This window comes from Chionomys nivalis, chromosome X (genome assembly GCF_950005125.1).
Source record: "Chionomys nivalis chromosome X, mChiNiv1.1, whole genome shotgun sequence".
NCBI classification, from domain to species: domain Eukaryota; kingdom Metazoa; phylum Chordata; class Mammalia; order Rodentia; family Cricetidae; genus Chionomys; species Chionomys nivalis.
The window spans coordinates 118,913,283-118,933,843 of record NC_080112.1 but is presented as its reverse complement, the minus strand read 5'-3'; the positions used below and the strand labels follow the sequence as shown (position 1 = coordinate 118,933,843).

Genomic DNA, 20,561 nt, shown 5'->3' with positions numbered 1-20,561 from the left:
AGAATTAGTGAGTAAAACGCTAAGCGACAGCCCACCTAACTCGGGCGTGCCTCGGACTTTTGGCACCAGGCTGCTCCTGCGCAGGTCCTAGACTCCACCCCTCCGAAGAGTAGCCACCTCCCTCCCTCCCTCCCTCTACTTCCGGCCGCTACCAAAGGCCCCTAATGCGCTTGCGCCGTTTTGACAGGCTTCTCCCGTATTAGTAATCAGAACATTGCCTCTCTGGGACCGCCCCCCTCCCCCCCCCGCCACCTCTCCGCCCCGCCCACGCTTTACCGGCCCGACCCGAAATCTCGCGAGGGTAGGTGCGCGTCGGTATTTTGCGGGCTAGTAGCTTTCCCAGCAGCTGTAATTGCCGCTGCGGGAGAAATTGGAGCTGTTGTCGCCGGCACGCCCGCTGCCTCTCTCCCGGACTGAGAAGAGCCACAGCCTCTTCTCTAGCGCTCTTCATACACCTAGCGCCCGGGACGCCGGCAACAGTCCCAGACCCACTGCAGCCACCTCAGGCATTCGCTTTGCAGGTCATCCCCTTTAGCCCGGCAACTGAGGGTGGTCCCCTGTCCCTAACCGACTTCTCACTCCACGTCATCTGTGCCCTCCACAGCGTCGCCCGGGACCCACCTCTCCACACACTAACTGACGAGGAGGAGACGCTGAGAATCACCCTTCCTCCAGGCGGAGCCGGCCCCCTCACCCGCGGGTGTGTCCTATAAATGGCGTCGGAAAGCGACACCGAAGAATTCTATGATGCCCCTGAAGATGTGCACCTGGGGGGCGGCTATCCTGTAGGGTAAGTACCCGAAGCCCGGGCCCAGAACTCGGACATCCCGGTCTCTTCTTCTCCCGTGCCTCCCTTCACTTCTCTCCCCAACCCCGCTGTGTCCGTCACCGCTGTTCCTCTTAGTCTCACTTGGACACCTCAGAACCCAAACCTGGGACTCCTTAGGGCAGGATGAGTTGGAAGAGGGACAGGGAATCCTGCTCCACCCTTTTTCTTAGTGAACAGCCCGGAGACTCCTTCGGAACCCCTTTCTTGTCTTGACCGGCCATTGAGTGTATGGCATTTGTGCCTGAGAGGCAACGATTTCTATTTGCGGTGTTCAAAGCGTACCTTTCTAACATCTGCTTTGGCCCTGGGGTACCAAAAGGAGCCGTAGCGGGAGAAACTGAACTTCCCCGACTCTCTCTTTTTTTTTTTAACCTCTAGTTTATCTATTCGTTTCCGAAGTGGCTGTAACGCTGCCCTAGTTGCCACTCACCTTTTCTTTTGCATAAAAAAGAAGCGGGGAGTAAGCAGGTATTTACTTAAGGAAGTCTTCCAGCCGACGCGTTCGGCATCAACAGTGTTTTATTGAAATAGCACTTTACTGTGCGTGCGCCAGAGGAAACTGTAGACGAGGTCCTTCCCATCGGAGAGCGTGATGTGGTCTGAGCCGGCAGCCGGGCACAAATGTACACAGCCCAGTGCCGAGGCACAAACAAGTGCTGACTAATCTGGTCCTGGGAAGGACAACCCCGCTTTGGACCCTTTCTCTAATTTTGCAAGACTGGTGATTAATCCGGGTAGCTCCGAGTAGGAAGTTCACCATGGAAAGCTTTTCTGACCAGGATTTGGAACTTATTTTACTCCTCCACTGTTCAGAGTTAAAATAGCGTTTGACATGCTTTCCCAAACTCTTCTCTTGACATGCCTGCAACTAGAAGCAGTGAAATAGAGTCTCAGACTATAAGATCTTGAAAATTGCTAAAAATGTGTCTGATTCTTGGAGTTGAACTCTCTTTACGCCGTGGAAGAAATACTTTTGATAGAAATAAAGTTATCTGTACATTTTAGAAGTCCCTTTAAAAGCCTGCTATGTATTATATACAATACATACCCCAAAAGTTACAGCAAGACAATCAGAAAGAAATGGATGTTGGTAGATTACTAATGTGTGTTTCCAGGAAGCTGTCACTTTTGTGAGAGTTTAGAATGATAATGATCTGTCATGAGATAACACTGAATCTCCTTGAAGTTCAGTATCTGATTCAAATTCATAACTAGGTCAAACAGGACAGAAAATGCATTTATATTTTCAAACACAATGGGTTCTCCTGAAATAAAGTCTGTGTGTGCTTTTCTCTTCAAAGTAATGAACTGTAACTGTCAGTTCAGGCTAAATGAAAGAATAATCACTTAGTAAGCATTTATGCATTTTTGTTTTTCTTTTTATGTGGGGGAATAATCAGTTTTGACTGTGTTAGCAATTTAGAGCCTTGTGCATATTGTTATTCCTCACTGAATAAAAGAAGTTTAGTCTGGAAAGGACAGTTATTTCAGAACTGCTGTAAACTGTTAAATTCAATACCTGACACAGAAAATGTTCAAAAGTAAATTCTTCTCTTCTTTTCTTGACATTAGACTGTTAGCATTATCCAGTGCTTACTTTGGGGGGAAGGATACAAACTTAGCCTGTTTCTCTTATCTGAATCCAGTGAGTCATTATGATAGAATTGATAGTCACTTCTTCCCCCTGGGATCATATGGCTTCTCAGGAACTTTATACTTCGATAGTAGGTGAAAAGTTTGTTTCTTTTTCGAGTCCTTTGGGACCCAGCTTCCTAAATTTAACTCTAGCTCACCCCCAAACTGAGCATGTTGAGAGCTTCATGGAAAAATGACAAGATTTGTTTGGGTTATTACATGTCCTTTTTTTTTCTACTGTATTAGTGGGAGAATTGGAAAAAGAATAGATTTATCTGGAAAATTGGAGCTGAGAACAGTTAGAGAGGGCAGAAAAGGGGTGGCTTTGTGGATGTTTTCCTCTGTCCTCTGGCAGACTTGTAAGGTACTGTGAGCAGATGGAGCGTGGCAGCTAACAGCTTTAAAAACTCAGTGAGAAATCTTGATTTCTGAAAACAGGTGGCATCACAAGCTAGTCAATCCTAAGAAATGTCTTCTGTTCCTTGACATGAACTGAAGTGGCACACCATACAAGCTCTAAGAGGCTAATTGAGTAAATTTGGCCACTTAAAGAAATGCTTCTTGATGTTTGTATGTTTGGGAACACACAGCATTTCATCAAATTGCACTAAACTGAGTTGACACTTGAGAGACATCTAATAATTTGTTAATCAGAAGAATCCAAATACACAGTCTGTTCCCTAATACTGATTTATTTCTTAAATTTCTTACCTATTTGTTAATCTATATCTTGAAAAAAATTAATAAGCAGCCCAGTTTGAGTCCACTGCAGTTATGTTTCAGCAGTGACAGATCTGCTCTTACCCATTTTATAATGTGTACCCCATTTGTAATGGTTTCTGTGATTAGTACTTTCTCCATTTTTACATTTTAGATCTTAGAGAACTTAAATACATTGTTCTAGGAGAAGCAACTTGCAAGCAACAGAGCTGGCCTTTGAAACCAGCTCATCCAACACTAGCCCAGTGTTTTTTCTGATGCATCATAGCTGTTCTGCATTGTGTAAAGAAGGGATCTTCCCCCAATTGATACAAGAGGAAAATGCTTTGTTACCAACCTTCTAAATTGAATTGATAAATCTATTTCAAGCCATCAGCCCCAACTTTTCAGTTCTTTTTGCTGCAAATTCCCACCTTCTCTTTCAAGAATCTTTATTTTTGTTTTATTATGTAGGACTTTTATAATGTCATAGTATGTTATACCTAGAAGTGGCAGTTGTTTTAACTCTTACAAAATGTTAGGAAAACTAAAGCCCAAAGAAAGAAAGTGGTTTACCCATGATGCCACAGTGAATTAATAACAGAACTTCATCCCAGATCAGTTTCATAATGTGACATTCTTTCTGTTCTGCTGCTTAATACAGCAGAAAAGGCAGGAGGAACTGTGGTATAGTAGAAAAGAGCCCAACACTGTGAGTCATCTTATTTCCTCAACTTTAAATTGAAATTACATTTTAAGAACTCTTTGAAATTTAAATGTCTGTCATTGTATTGAAATTCAGTACTGTGTGCTTTTACTGATAAACTTATGCTCTTGGCGAAATCTGTATATCTGTATGTATTGTGTGTATGTATATCACACACATACACACGTTGTTGAGTTGCTTTTTGTTGTATTGGCGATTGAATCTAGGATCTGATACATGCTAGATATACTCTATCACTGATTTGTATTACCAGACTATTTTGTTTTGTTTTATTTGTATTTTAATGTATATCCTGCCAAGTTGCCCAGACAGGCCTTGAACATTCTGTCCTGCTTCAACTTCCTGAATAACTAGATTTACTGGCCAGTAAGTCCACTAGGCCTGGCTTACATATTTTTATAATGTTTTATTTAAACAAACATTGATGGCTTTGATACATGGTTCTAAATCCATAAATTTGAAATTATTTACTGCATAAATTATATATGAGATGGATGCATCTTACAACTGTAAATTATACCTATATATTCTAAAGGCTACAATGGAGAACATTATAAAAATAAATGTAATATTTTCAACATTATTTTTTTAATGATAGTCAAACTCCTAGACTTCATAGGTCTCAAAGTCTTAGAAGAGGGATAGGCCGGGTGGTGGTGGTGCACGCCTTTAATCCCAGCAGAGGCAGGTGGATCTCTGTGAGTTTGAGGCCAGCCTGGCCTATAAGAGCTAGTTACAGGACAGGCTCCAAAACTACAGAAAAACTCTGTCTTGAAAAACCAAAAAAAAAAAAAAAAAAAAAAAAAAGGCTAGAATCATGCATTTTAAGAATAGGAATTAATTAGACATAATTTGGCTCAGACTTCACATTTAACTGAAAGTGAAACCTAGACGTAAAGAAGGAAGTGACACATTGTAGTTCAAACTAAAATCCAGGTCTTTTGATGCTGCCGCGTTTGCATGAAGAGAGTAAGAGCAGATAGTTATGCTAAGATTTTTGGCACATACCCTATTAAGTCAGGCCACTAAGGTGATCTACTTCTATTTAACATGATTTTTTAGGCTTTCCTTTTCAAAAGACATCGTTCTAGGATTCTAATTATGGCTCACTAATTTCCTTTAAGAATGAAAACCAATGATTGAATAGCTTATCTACGAACAGTGGTAATGTAGTTTTGTTTCATTTCTAGTGGTTTTGTTAATGTTACCTGCAATTTAACATGTTTAGGTTGGAGTAGTGGTAAATTACGAACTGAATCGTGGGAGCAGAGGTTCAGGTGTCTGGAAGAATTGTTAGGAATAGTTGAGCATAATAACCCACTCACGCCTGCAATCCCAGCACTCAGGAGGCTGAGTAGCAGGAGGATCATGTCAAGGTTGAGACCAGCATGGTCTGCATAGTGAATGCCAGGACAGCGTATAAAAGACCCTATCTAAAAAAAAAATAATAAAAATAAACAAAAAGGGCAAGAGAGATGGCTGTCTGCAAGAACACTTGGTTATGCAAACAGGAAGCTCTGCGTTTGAGTACCAAGTCCCGCATGGCTGCACCTGCCATAACCCTAGTATTGGGGGCCGAAGCAGGTGGATCCTAGGAGCTTGTTGGCTGGCCAGCCTAGCCGAAATGGTGACCTTAGGGTTCAGTGAGAGACCCCATGTCAAAAAAGTTAGAGAACAGTAGAGGAAAATACCTGCTGGGCTTTGTATGTACACAAACCCATACACATGTGCTCATATACCATACATATACACATAGAGATAAACCCAACAGAATGATTAGATCTGAAAACACCCCAAATTGGATGGCTTCCTATGTTGAAAACTCAGTTTTCTTACTTCACTTTGGCACTAGAGGCATTTCACCCTGAACTGAAAATTCACATTTGTTTTTGTTTGGTGGTGGTAGTGGTGTGTATATGTGTTGGCAGTGTTATTTATATAGTCTTGTTTGGCCTCAAACCCTTGATCCTCCTGTCTCAGCTTTCCCAGTCCTGGAATTGCGGGCCTGTTCCACTACACCTACCTCAGCACACTTTTTTTTTTTTTTTTTTTTTTTTTTTTTTTTTTTTTTTTTTTTACAAAATATTAGTGTGTTATAAGTTTAGGAAAAAATCTTGTAAATGGCTCTTTGAGCTAGGCATAATAACGTGCTTCTAATCTGAGCACTTGAGAGATAGATGCATTGAGGATCAGGAGTTCATATTCATTTTCAGTTTCATGATAAGTTTCAGGCCAACCTTGGCTACCTTTCTTAAAACAGTAACAAACTGGAGCCTTTCTTAAAACAGTAACAAAAATGGCTAGCTGTTCCTGAGTTGGCATTCAGTCACAGATTATACTGATTACTGTTGGCTCTGTAGATTTTTCGGTGCAGTTTTAACATACCTATGTAACATATTGAAGTGGGGAACATCCTCTACATATTAATTAGTAAATTTAGGTTCTAAATTTAGTGACCTCCAACTGTCAATTGGTGACTCATGGAGGTAGGACAGTTGGTAGCAATATGGCAGTTTGGAGACTCAATTTGAATCTGTACAAATTCATGTAAGTTGAAAACTTTATTATCTTGTGATTACTTATTTCATTAAATAAGACATAGAACATGATTTCCTTAAAAACGTTAAAAATCAGACATGGTGTATACTTGTAATATTAGTGCTTGAGGAAATGGAGACAGGAGAATCATGAGTTCAAGATCAGTTTAGGCTGTATACTAAGACCCTGTTTCAAAAAGCCAAAACTAAAACAAAGTAATATACAAGAAGTTATAGGATAAGTTCACTGATGGTCTTTTCCCTTAATTTCCATTTTTTAAATCTTTTTGTTGTTGTTGTTGTTTTGTTTTGAGATAAGGTCTCACTATGCAGCCCATAACTGTTCTGAAACTCATCGTGCAGACCAGGCTAACTTGAACACAGAAATTCTCTTGCCTCTGCCTCCTCAGTACTGAGATTAATGTTGCATACCACCAAGTCCAGCCCCATTGGTAGTGTTTAAAAGAATCCATGTCCATGTGTGTGAAAACATGCTCTTGTGGGTTCATGTGCTTATGGAGGCTAGTGGTTAATGTCAGGTGTCTTCCTCCGTCACCCTTTGCAGAGTTGCTCACTGGAGCTCTGTTATTAGGCAAGACTAGTTGTTCACAAAGCCCCAGTCAGTGATCTTGTTCCCCTACTGCTAGGATTATAGTTGCATATCACCATACTTGTCTTTTTAATGATTTATTTTATGTGTATGGATATTTTTCCTGCATATATGAGTATGTACTGCATGTGTATCTGGTCTCTGTGGAGGGCAGAAAAAGGTATCAGATCCTCTGAAACTGGAATTTCTAATGTCAGTGATGGGAACCAAACGCAGGTCCTCTTCAAATACACTTAACCACCAAGCCATCTCTTCAGCTTCCGTGCCTGTCTTACAAGGGTTCTGGGCATCCGAACTCAGGTCTTTATGCTTGCATGGCAAGTACTTTATGGACTGAGTCCTTTCCTCAGCCCCTCATTGGTAATCTTACAGGGCAGAAAATTTTTGATTTGGGATATGTAACTGGCACAAAAGTCAATATATTTTATTCAATTCATTGTTTTAACTTTTTTTTGGTTTTTTGAGACAGGGTTTCTCTGTAGTTTTGGAGCCTGTCCTGGAACTAACTCTTGTAGACCAGGCTGGCCTCAAACTCACAGAGATCCGCCTGCCTCTGCCTCCCAAGTGCTGGGATTAAAGGTGTGCACCACCACCGCCCAGCTTCCTTGTTATAACTTTGATAAAATCTGATAAATTTACAACCGAGGAGGTGTTTGTTCCCTCCTCATATTCCTGCTGCAATTTTAGTAGCTACTTTCTGGGAGTATAGTGGAGGTAATATTAGAAGGACTAGTAGTTTGAGATCATGGAAATTGTGGTGCTGGAGATGGAAGAGGTGAATGTCACCCTAAGCACCCTAAGAGATCAGATTATGAGCTACCTCCTGTGGCCTAGTAACTGAGATATGATATATAATTCTCAAGGTCATTTTTGTCATAGGGATACACATATGCAGTGCAAATTAAGTACCCCTTTCTGTTAAAGATTAATACCTAGTTTAAGCATTGTTTAAAATAATAAAATTTGTGCCCATTTTATGATGCCATACTGATATTTTACTTGAATTGATAACTTGTTTCTTTATTCTATTCACAAATATCTAATTTATTTTCCATGATTTTTCTTTCACCAGTTTTTCCCCCTCCTGATTTGAGATTTTTTTTCAGCTAAACAGCTAAATCCTTAATTGGTTGCTTTCTTGCTTGATCTTCAAAGTGAAATTCTGTCTATTCTCTTCCAATTGAACCATCTTTATATTAGTCTGATCCCATGATTCAATATTGAAGGAAAAGCAACTAAGACATAATATGGACTTCATATCTTATAGCAACCTCAGTATTTTCCCCCCTAGTCAGTATACAAATTTATCTCAGTTACTATAGCAACCAGTCTATCAGTTATTTTAGCTGTTTTGCCTTTTCACAGATACTGTGATTTGCCATGTAATTAGGCTGTGCAAATGTGCTTCAGGTCTCAGCGTTTTATTACTAGCTGCAGGTGTCTAACAGTTTACAGTTTGCCATTCCATCGGGGTTAGTTGCTCCCCAGTTCACTAAACTCTTTGTCTCCAAACATGCAAACAGTTTAAACATATAGGATTAATAACAGCAAAAAAACCTATATTCCTTGTATTAGTTTTTGTTTCATTGTTAGCCATTGTATTGAAGACTAAATGCATTGCATAACTACCATCCATCCTTATCCTGTTGTAGTATCAGTGAGAGTGGATTCCAAGCCCAAAGGTGACCATTCAGAAAATACATTTGCCAGTAGGGTTTGGAATATATTAACATCACTTAATAGCGGAAGCCCCTTGAGTAAAAGCACCTTGGCTCACCAAGTAAATAATCTGGCTTTAAAACATGGTTTTCATAGGCTATAGGAAGAATGGTTAGCCTTCAGATTAATTTATTCTAATTTGAGAAAATATTATCTTTCTTTTGCCACCTTTGAATAAGCAAAAAAAGGAAACAACTTGATAATTGTATGGCTCTTTAAATTTTTCCCATTCATTTAATAAATTTTGTCTTCTGTAAATGTCACAATTTATGTAACTAAAATAGCTTTAAAATACTTGTTTATCATGCTGAAATATAAGGAACATTTAGAAAATTCAAGCTGTTTCTGTTAATGTATGGTTCTTGTACTAGTTGCTAATACTGCAAGGTGTAATAAAATTATTTGAATATGTACAGCTGTTCTCTAGGCCTGGATGAATTCTAGGTGGTTACTCTGTCCATGACTATACCAATATAGGTGTCATCTGTATACATAATGACATAATACACTTCTTTTAAGATTAAAGGAATTTTTTTGTTTGTTTTTTTGAGACAGGGTTTCTCTGTAGCTTTGAAGCCTATCCTGGAACTCACTCTGTAGACCAGGCTGGCCTTGAACTCATAGAGATCTGTCCGCCTCTGCCTCCCTGAGCAAGTGCTGGGATTAAAGGCGTGCACTACCACCACCAAAATTTTGCTTTTTAAAAACTGATATGAACTGGGTGTGGTGGCACACGCCTTTAATCCCAGCACTTGCTCAGGGAGGCAGAGGCAGGTGGATCTGTGTGAGTTTGAGGCCAGCCTGGTCTACAAAGTGAGTTCTAGGACAGGCAGAACTGTTACACAAAGAAACCCTGTCTTGAAAAACTAAAACAAAAAACAAAATCAAAACCTGATAAGTAAAAAAAAATACATATGTCTGTGGCTTAATATGATATTTTCATATATGTATACATTTTGTAGTGTTTCTCTTCATTTATTAATTTCTTTATAGTGAAAAAACCGTTTCTTGCTTCTAACTAACACAGTACCTGTTTATCAGTCTTGACACATTCTTCCCTTCTTGTTTCTCTAACATCTGGTAACCATGATTCTGTTCCATCTATGAGATTTTCTTACATGGATCCTACATGAATGAGCTAATGAAATACTTATCTTTTATATCTGGCTTATTTAACTTAACAAAATGACATCCATTTCTACTAAAGCTGTCATAAATGACACAGTTTAATAATTTGTTAGAACTGAATAGTATTCTATTGTGTATATGTACCGTGTTTCTTTATCCCCTCATGGGCTAATAGACCCTTGACTATTGTGAATAGTAAACTTGGGAGTGCAGACACATTTTTCGGTGAATTTATTTCTTTTGCTTTGGCTATATAAACAATAATAAGACTATACCGCTTGATCATATAATAGTTCTGTTTTTAACTTTTAAGGAGATCACGTGCTATTTTTCAGTGATAGCTGTACTATTGCATTCCCGTCAGTTACACGCGAGGATTCCCGTTTCTCCACAACCATACCAGCATTTGTTATCATTTATCATTTTTGTAATTAGCCATTTTTATTAGAGTGAGGTGATACCTTTGTTCTTACTTGCATTTCCATGATAATTAGTGCTATACAGTATATTTTCATTTACCAGTTGGTCATTTGTATCTAATCTTTTGAGAATTTTCTATTTAGGTCTAATGTCCCTTCTTTATTTAATGACTTAGAATTTTATTTTGCTGTTATTTTTATTTGAGTTCTTTTTAGATTCTAACCATTAAGATATTGTCAGATGTTATAGTTTTCATTTTTCCTATTCTATAAATTGTCTATTGTCTCCTTTGCTGTGCCAAAACCTTTTAGTTTAATAAAATGCGTTTTTCTGCTGTGCTTTTGGATTTCTACCTAGAAAACTCACTGTTTGTGCCTCTGTACCTTAAAATATTTTTTTATCCTGTGTTCTAGTAATGGCAGTTTCTAGTTTTATGTTTCAATCTTTATCCTGTTTTCAGTTGAGTTTTGTAATTGATAAGAGATGTGGTCTAATTTCATTGTTCTGTATTCAAATATGTGATTTCTCCAACTCTTGTTTTTTTCTCCAATTTGTGTTTTTATCATTTTTGTCAGTGATAGTTGGGAGTAGATATGTGAACTTTTCTCTAGGTTCCTGTCAGTGCTATTCTGGTTTAATGTCACTAGCTTTGTAGTTTGTTTTGAAATTAGCCAATATGATTCTTCCTGCTTTGGTTGTTTATGCTCAAGACATTTTTGGCTGTTTCAGGGTTTTGTGTTTGTGTAGGTGCACATGCATAGTTACATAGGAACTTATTGTGTACTTATTAAATCAATAGTGTGGCCTAAAATGGCCTCAATCTCAGTGCAATCCTCCTGCCTCAGCCTTTCAAGTGTTGGAATCACAGAAGAAACCATTACAGTTGGCTGTATAGGAACTTCATAATGATTGGTTTTCTTCCTGTCCTGTGAAGAGTGTCACTGATGTTTTAGTGAAGATTACATTAAATGTGTAGATCACTTTAGTATGAACATGTTAGCAGTATTGATTCATATAATTCATGAACATCAGAGATCTTCTGTTTCTTTAATCAGCAGTGTTTTATGATTTTATTGTAGAGTTAGTTTGAAGCATGTGCATGTGTATGTGTGTGTGTGTTTCTTGTTGAGACAGATCCTCATAGCCTAGATTAGGTGCTGCACACAGCTAAAGATGACCTGAATTTCTAGCTTCTTGCTACTCCGGTGCTAGATTAGAGACAGGCCACCAAGCCCCTCTTTCAACTCTGTATTTAAATTTATTCCCGTTTTTTGTAGCTATTGTAAATGGAATTGCTTTGTTTCTTTTTCAGACAATTTGCTCTTAGTATCTAGTGACACAACTGATTGTGTATTTTTATTAATTATTTTTGAGACAAGATCTCACATAAGCCAGACTGGCTTTGAATTCCATATGTAGCTGAGGATGATGTTGAACTTTTGGTTCTCCTGCCTCCACTTCCCAAGTGCTGGGATTACAGGTTTATGCCACCAGCCCAGACAGTTTATTAGAATTTAACTTTTAATATATTGAATGCACTTTTTAAAAAATATTTATCTTTCCAAGTTAGAGGATGGTTGTAGTACAACTTTTTAGTTTATTCTTATGGTTGTGAAATTACTAAATACTCCTGATTTTTTATTTTTTTTTTATTTATTTATTTTTTTTATCCCATGCTTTTTTTATTATTCTTTTTTAATTAAAATTTCCAACTGCTCCCCGTTTCCCATTTCCCTCCCCCTCCTCCCACATATTGCCCCCTCCCCCCACTCCCCTCCCCCTATCCCCACTCCTCTTCTCCTCCCCCTAGTCCACTCCCCCTCCCTCTCGATACTAAAGAGCAGTCCAAATTCCCTGCTCTACAGGAAGACCAAGGTCCTCCCGCTTCTATCTAGGTCCAGGAAGGTGAGCATCCAAACAGGCTACGCTCCCACAAAGCCAGTTCATGTATTAGGATCGAAACCTAGTGCCATTGTCCTTGGCTTCTCATCAGCCTTCATTGTCCGCCTTGTTCAGAGAGTCCAGTTTCAACCCATGCTTATTCAGTCCCAGTCCAGCTGGCCTTGGAGAGCTCCCAATAGATCAGTTCCACTGTCACTGTGGGTGGGTGCACGCCTCGTGGTCCTGATTTCCTTGCTCATGTTCTCCCTCCTTCTGCTCCTCATTTGGACCTTAAGAGCTCAGATGGTTGATCCAAATTGGGTCTCTGTCTCTCTCTCGATCCATCGCCAGATGAAAGTTCCTGTGCCATTCTCCTTGGCCTCTCATCAGCTCTCATTGTCCACCACATTCAGAGAGTCCGGTTTTGTCCCATGTTTTTTTCAGTAGCAGTCCAGCTGGCCTTGGTGAGCTCCCAATAGATCGGCCCCCCTGTCTCAGTGGTTGGGTGCACCCCTCATGGTCCTGACTTCCTTGTTCATGTTCTCTCTCCTTCTGCTCCTCATTATAACCTTGGGAGCTCAGTCCGGTGCTCCAGTGTGGGTCTCTGTCTCTATCTCCATCCATCGCTAGATGAAGGTTCTATGGCGATATGCAAGATATTCATCAGTATGATTATAGGATAGGTTCATTTCAGGTTCCCTATCCTCAGGTGCCCCAATGAACTAACTGGGGACATTGCCCTGGGCATCTGGTAGCCATTCCAGGTTCAAGTCTCTTGCCAACCCTTAGGTGGCTCCCTTAACTAAGGTATGAGTTTCCCTGCTCCCCAATCCAACCTTCCTTTAACCCCAATCACCCCGATTCCCCCAGTTCCCCTCATCCTCTCCTTCTCACTTTTTTCTCCCCATCACCCCTCATCCCCATCCCACCCCACCCCCCAAGATTCCAATTTTTTGCCCATCAATCTTGTCTATTTCCCATAGCTGGGAGGATATCTATATGTTTTTCCTTGGGTTTACCCTCTTGTTTAGCTTCTTTAGGATCACAAAATATAGACTCAGTGGCCCCTATCCATGGCTAGAAACCAATTATGAGTGAGTACATCCCATGATCTTCTTTTTGGGTCTGGGTTACCTCACTCAGGATCGTATTTTCTATTTCCATCCATTTGCATGCAAAATTCGAGAAGTCATTGTTTTTTACCGCAGAGTAGTACTCTAATGTATATATATTCCACACTTTCTTCATCCATTCTTCTATTGAAGGGCATCTAGGTTGCTTCCAGGTTCTGGCTATTACAAATAATGCTGCTATGAACATAGTTGGACAAATGCTTTTGTCATATGATAGGGCATCTCTTGGGTATATTCCCAAGAGTGCTATTGCTGGGTCCAGGGGTAGGTTGATCCCAATTTTTCTGAGAAACCGCCACACTGATTTCCAAAGTGGTTGCACAAGTTTGCAGTCCCACCAGCAATGGATGAGGGTACCCCTTTCTCCACAACCTCTCCAGCAAAGGCTATCCTTGGTGTTTTTGATTTTAGCCATTCTGACAGGTGTAAGATGATATCTCAAAGTTGTTTTGATTTGCATTTCTCTGATCGCTAAGGAGGTTGAGCATGACCTTAAGTATCTTTTGGCCATTTTAACTTCTTCTGGTGAGAATTCTCTGTTCAGTTCAGTGCCCCATTTTTTAATTGGGTTAATTATCCTTTTAAAGTCTAGTTTCTTGAGTTCTTTATAAATTTTGGAGATCAGACCTTTGTCTGTAGCGGGGTTGGTGAAGATCTTCTCCCAGTCAGTAGGCTGCCTTTTTGTCTTAATGACAGTGTCCTTTGCTTTACAGAAGCTTCTCAGTTTCAGGAGGTCCCATTTATTCAATGTTGCCCTTAATGTCTGTGCTGCTGGGGTTATACATAGGAAGCGATCTCTCCTGATTTTTTAAAATCATGATTTGTGTGGTTTCTTTTAAATACTTGTATATGCAAAACTGTTCTTGAATTCTGATAATGTTGCCTAAGAAAACTTTAGCTTCACAAATAGACTTAGGCACAGAAAAATTTACTTTTTGCCAAGGAACCCCCTGATCCTTACATTTGTTTTTTTTAACTTATATTTGAGACTATTTTTTTAATTAATTAATTTATTTATTAAAGATTTCTGCCTCCTCCCCACCACCACCTCCTATTTCCCTCCCCCTCCCCCAATCAAGTCCCCCTCCCTCATCATCCCTAAGAGTAATCTGGGTTCCCTGCCCTGTGGGAAGTCCAAGGACCATCCACCTCCATCCCGGTCTAGTAAGGTGAGCATCCAAACTGCCCAGGCTCCCACAAAGCCAGTACATGCAGTAGTGATCCTTACATTTGTAAAAGAAAGGGGACTTAGTTTTTTAAATCCTAGGGTTAAAGAATAATATTTTTAAAAAATTCTTGTTTTTTTTCCCATGGCTCCCTGGCTAGCCTTGAACTCACTACATATCCCCAAAGACAATCCTGAACACCTGACCTTCCTACCTTCGCCTCCTAAGAGCTGGGTACATCATTCTTGGCTTTATTTTTGAGGATTTTTGACAGTGAATGATATTTTTCCCCATTTGTTAAGCTCTTCTAGTACAAGACTTATTGAAACCTGAATATTCTTCTAAACTACAGATTAAACTTTCAGAGAACCAATAGATGTCCTATGTTCAAATACACGTTGTTCAAAGCTGGCATTTTGGTCATTAAGTAGGTTAAAGAAGAGGATTGGTTGATTCCCTCTTGAATTGCTAAGAGTAGCTGCAGATGAGCTTAGTTTCATCGTCTTCCTTTAAGTTGGCCCCTGAAAGTTTTTAATAAAATTATGGGACTGAGGCCATCACCTTTTTGTTTATCAACAGTACTGTGAACATTCTGGGCACCCTTTTAAAAGTCTCATTTGAAAGATATGCTTATCTACCCTCGTCAAACTAAAATGGTAGTTGCTATCCACACCTCCTTTCCAACTTTCTCCTAATTAGATTAGCCAATATCATTACTGTTTTAAGATTTACTGATATACCTCCTTGTCCCTTACAACTGAAAAAGGATAGTAATGGCTGAAATGTAAAGGGTAGGGGACTTTGGGAAGAAGCAAGGGAAAACTTGGTTAAATTGGATATAATATATACACTGGTAAATGGGATTGGTTGATGTCTCTGCTGGGAGTTAGTTATTGGGTTAGTGAAATGGGTGAGCCGAGTGATTTAGGTATCTGTATAAAGGTCAATACCTTGATGAATAAGAGCAAATAGATTTGTTAATATTTTATAGTTGGTATTTGGTCTTTATCAGATTGGCTTAAGGAGTTAAATTTGCCTGAGATTAGTCATTTTCTTGTTTTTTTCCTTCATATGAACTTTTCTGTCTCCATTATGTCCCAGTCATAGCTCTTGGCTGTTGACTTTTATTTTAACCTTTGCTCTTTCTTTCTTTCTTTCTTTCTTTCTTTCTTTCTTTCTTTCTTTCTTTCTTTCTTTCTTTCTTTCTTTCTTTCCTATTTATTGTTTATTTATTTAGCATGGTTGCTATGTAGAAGATGTTTAAGTGGGACTAGAATTGGGTTGTAAGCATGTCCTCTAATGTTCTACTTGTCTTCTTTTACTTTGAATTTCCTAGCTCTGTTAAATCCCACCCTTTCGGGTCCACATCCACATACTAGTTTTCATAAGAGGAACCAGGTAAGGGAGAGGGCTGAGATGAGGACCGTGGTTTGCATTTATGGAATCTTTGTAACCTGAAGATATCTTCTCAGTAAATACTAAATGATTACAGTGGAGTCTTAGATGTTGACGGTTATCCTGCACTTATCAGTTCCTTGTTATCAATCTTGTCTTTCCATTTGAATGTGTTCAAAATAAGAAAGAAATGATAGATAATCCTACATGTTGTTACACACAAAGAATGATAAATGGCACAGTGTGTTGGCTCTTCACTTTCAGAGGTCTTTTATGTACATAGTCACTTCTGGCCATCTTGTGATTCTGTGAGATGGAACAGTTTTTGTGAGGTGAGTAGGACAATTATTGACAGATCAGTATACTAAAGGGCTTGCTGCATAGTCACCAAGGGCTGGAACTTCACTATTAGATTTCATTAGATGGAAACTGAGTAATAGAGAATTAAAAAGTCTAAGTTCAGGCTAGCAGGATGGCTCAGCTGCCAAGGCTGACACATGAATTTGATTCCTCAGTCCCCACGGTAGAAGGAGAAAACCAACTCTTGCAAGTTGTTTTCTGACCTCCAAGTGTGTACTGTGACATGTGAGCACACACACACACACACACACACACACACAGAGAGAGAAATGTAAAAAAAAATGAGAATTCTAGGCTTCTCTGTACTTTTTCTGTAGAATGAGCATTTTGCTGTGTTTTGCATGTGATTTGCTAGAATAACAAAGATAATCCTACCATTTGTATCTGTATAGTGTTAAAAACAAGATAAATAGCATTTTAATTTTCTTCTTATGTATTAATCTAATTAATTATTGGCCAAGAGCCATGTCCAAAAGTGACTTTGTTATTGAAAACTAATCCCAGACCGTGCTCACTACCTTTCAAAGAATCTATTCTTTGTTCCCAGAGGAGAGCTCACTCAGAGTCTGAGCCACTGACTTGAGTTGCCAGTGCCTCATCAAAGTCCCTCTACACAGTTTTTTCTGTAATTGTTTTATAGTTTGTTGTCAGTTGTTTAGTCAGGCACAGTACTGTGTTGTGATTTTTTTGTAACTCTGATTCATTTTTTTGGCCACAAGCCACTAACTGGAAACAGTATGTTTTTCTCCTTTTCCCTTCAGATGTGTTTTCTAACAGTCACACTGAATATATGTGGTAGTCTTTAACATTTTTCACCTAATCAGACCTCAATTGGCTGTTAACTAAATGGAAAAATACATTTCTGACTTCTAACTAGAAAAGGTACATGAACAAAAATTATTAAAGAAACAAGTAAGATTGAATAGTCTTCTTTATAATGAATAATAAAGGACTCAAACTTGACCTGTGGAATATTTTATGTAAGTGTGGGTAGTTTAAGCATTTTATAGAATATTAATTGTTGATTATATTTCATAAAAGAATATAGGCATAGAAATTTAAACATACGGAACAGAAATTGAATTCATAAAAATATAATTGAATTCTTACTGAAATATAGTTTTTATTAGTCATATGAGAGAGAACATACATAATGAAAAGCTATCAGCTACACCATGATCTTAATTCACTGGTTAATTTACAACTTCCTTTCCTTGTCAAGCCTTTTATTGGCATATAACAGATTTTATAACAGATTTTCTTTAATTAAATAAACCAAAACACTAGGTTTGATGATGCCTGTCCTATAATTTCAACTATTTAGAGAGCAGGGGAATTGCAAGTTCGAGGCCTGTTAAAACTAGAGAGAAATCAAAGCCACTCTAGAAAGCTTTGTGATACCTGGTCTTAAACATAAAAAGCAAGAAGAAGGTATTTGCCCAGCATGTGAAAGACTCTAGGTTCAACCCTCAGTAACAATAGGGGGGAAAAAAAGATTTGGATTGAATTTTGATTCTCTTCTCATCTTTGGTAATGACTAATGGACTCAGGAAGAATCAACAGTCTGAAAAATAAGATCGCTATCAATAGTTTTTTAAAACATATACTTATTCTGTGGGAGGGGGTGTCAGTGTGGGCATGCCCATGGCACAGGTGCACAGGTCAGAGGACAGCTTCTGGAAGCCAGTTCTCTCCTCAGTCTCAGGTCATCCAGCTTGGCAGCAAGAACCTTTCCCCAATGAGCCATCTCACCGATCCCTAGAATAGTTTTTAAAAATAGGAGCTTGTGACAGGTGCGGTGCTTTAGAGTCCTACTTTTTACTTAGAAGTTACTGGGACTTATCAAGGCTAGAACCCCATTGAATGCTTTGTATGGTATAAAATCATATTAACATTAATTTAATAAAGCATCTGAAATATGGCTTGTTTGCTTCTTAAAAAGAACCTGGTGTGCTTATATTAAGTCTTGATTTCTCTAGGCAGGTGTACAATTAATCACTCTCTATCTCAGATATATTAGAAATTACTTTAAACCATTAGTAGATCTCATTTTTATTCTAACCTACTTTGAAAATCTGACATTGTGATAATACCACATTACCCTAATGTTTGTTGAGTGGTTGCAAATTTATACAAGAATATAGTTTGTTTTCTGTTGTCAATAAATATGTTAATAAGTTTTTCTTTTAGGGGTATGGCATAGAACTGTACTATATAAATATTTGTTGGATTTTCAGGCTGTTTTACACAAAATATAGTTTTTTAAAGAGCTACTTTAAGCTTATGGTTTACCTTATAGTGAAGAGATGTAGTTTTCACAGTTCCCTTTGATTTCATTAAAATCACCACAAAACCACCTTTCAAAAACATTTAGACATTGTGTCAAATTGCCTCACCATCTATTTCCATTAATATCATTGATAAAATTCTATTAGTTATTTTTATATATGCCCTGGTTCAAGGATTATATAGTATTTAAAACTTTAAATAAAAAGAGAGATTGTATAATTAAATTATACTATCAAAATAAAATAAAAAGTTTAAATTACCAAATAATAGTAAAACTAGTAAATTAAACCTTTAGGATTCAGTTAATACTTATTATTTGGTTATTTTAGCTATATTATCAGATTTTTGTTATTTTGTATCCAGGGAAATCTCAGTAATAATTATTTCCTACTTTTGAGTTAAACCATGACATTTCTGGGCCCAAGGAGATGGCTTAATGGGTAACTGTGCAAACATGAGGACCTGAGTTTGAATCCCCAGCAGCCACATAAAAAGCCAGACATGGCTATGCATGCCTATAATTCCAGCATTGAAGAACAGAGAGATGGGTGGGTGTAGAGAAATTACTGGTCACCTAGCCTAGTTGAAATAGTAAGCTTCTGGTTCAGTGAGAGTTCCTGTCTGAAGACAATAAGGAGGAAAGTGATAAAGGAAGACACCGGATGTTCTGTTCTGGCCTCTGCCCACTCAAATCCACGTACTACTGCAATACACATCATTCCACACACATGCTAACAATGACTTCTTTTAGGAAAGTAAGAGTGGATTATGATTGTATAGCACCTATTTTACCCTGTCATTCCTAGATTTTATAGGTTTTGTTGATGTCCCTTTTAATACTAGCAAAGTTAATATAAGACGATGAGACCAAATGGGTATGGTCATGGTTCGCATTTCAAAGACAAAGCAAGTCATTTTTTCTTAGATGTCATTTCTTTAGTTTTTGTACTATTACTAAGTTGGAGGTGCTTTTTGAATTCCCAATTTCTATGAAAGACTTTCTTATTAGCATAGGATCAAGTAACATGTTCTACAAGAATATAACTAAGAATGATTATTATGTTTATTTCAATGCCAATATACAATATTATAAATGAAAATTTTAAAACTTCACTTAGACAAAGAGGAAAGCAAGGAAGTATCTTGTTCTATAAATTTGAATGTTTTTAAATTGTTTTTTGCTTTTGTCAAGATATTTTATTGAAGAAACAGAAAAATTAACTGAGATGATTTTTTTGTATATTACAAAAAATTACTTTTTTTATTAAAAATTTTCCACCTCCTCCCCTCCTCCCATTTCTCTCCCCCCACTAAATTGTTTTTTTATTTCTGAGATTATATCAGTATAATTTCTCCCCTCTCCTTTCCTCCCTTCAAGCCCTCCCATATACCCATCCTTCCTGTATTTTAAATTAATATATTTTTATTAGTTGTTGTCACCTGCCTCTTTCTCTCTCTTTCTCTCTCCTGAATATGATGTGCTCAGTCTGTATAATGTTATTTGTATGTATGTTTTCAAGATAGTTTTTTCTATTCAGCTTAGGATTGGTTGTTTTATTTGCGTTTATTTATCTACTTAGTTCTAGCTTCTTCCTCTTTTTTCCTGCCTGGCCTCTTAGGCAAAAAATAAGTCATCATATTAGTTTTCAGAGCACCAGAAGCTTTCCAAGTTCCTGTTTAGACTTAACATTTTAGTGTTGCTCTTTGTTTGCTATCAGATTTTACTGTTTCAGCTTTCTGGCTTTAGAAATCAAAACCCTTAAGCTAGCTTCTTACTTTAGAGCCTGACAAAGGCCTTATCTCTGCTCATGTCCTGTTCACCTCAGGATCTTTAGGATCCCAGCACTTTCTTTGTAGAAGCAAGTTAACTTTTGCGCTGCTTGTTTCAGTTGCTTTTTACGCTGCTTTACCTAGTCTTACTTTTACATTTTCCATATGGCAAAAGCAGAAGAGAATAAAGGGCAAAATGCAGCTACAAGGTGGTTCCTGTTAAACAGCCCTTTGTCGTTACCTTCCTATAAGAAATGTTTCCC

General features: G+C 38.3%; 1 protein-coding gene across 4 annotated transcripts in view; it reads left to right on the top strand.

Annotated features, from left to right (window-relative positions):
• The first annotated feature begins 281 nt into the window (after window positions 1–281).
• Wdr44 (WD repeat domain 44) overlaps window positions 282–20,561 on the top strand; it is a 110,948-nt gene continuing 90,668 nt past the window's right edge. For 2 of the 4 annotated variants that reach the window (XM_057760084.1, XM_057760081.1), the window contains exon 1: window positions 336–790. In XM_057760084.1, coding sequence (XP_057616067.1) covers window positions 714–790 — 77 coding nt within the window. In that variant the 5' untranslated portion in view covers window positions 336–713. Of the gene's footprint in view, window positions 302–335; window positions 791–20,561 lie in introns of those variants that run through there. The other 2 variants (XM_057760083.1, XM_057760082.1) reach the window with 2 other exon arrangements.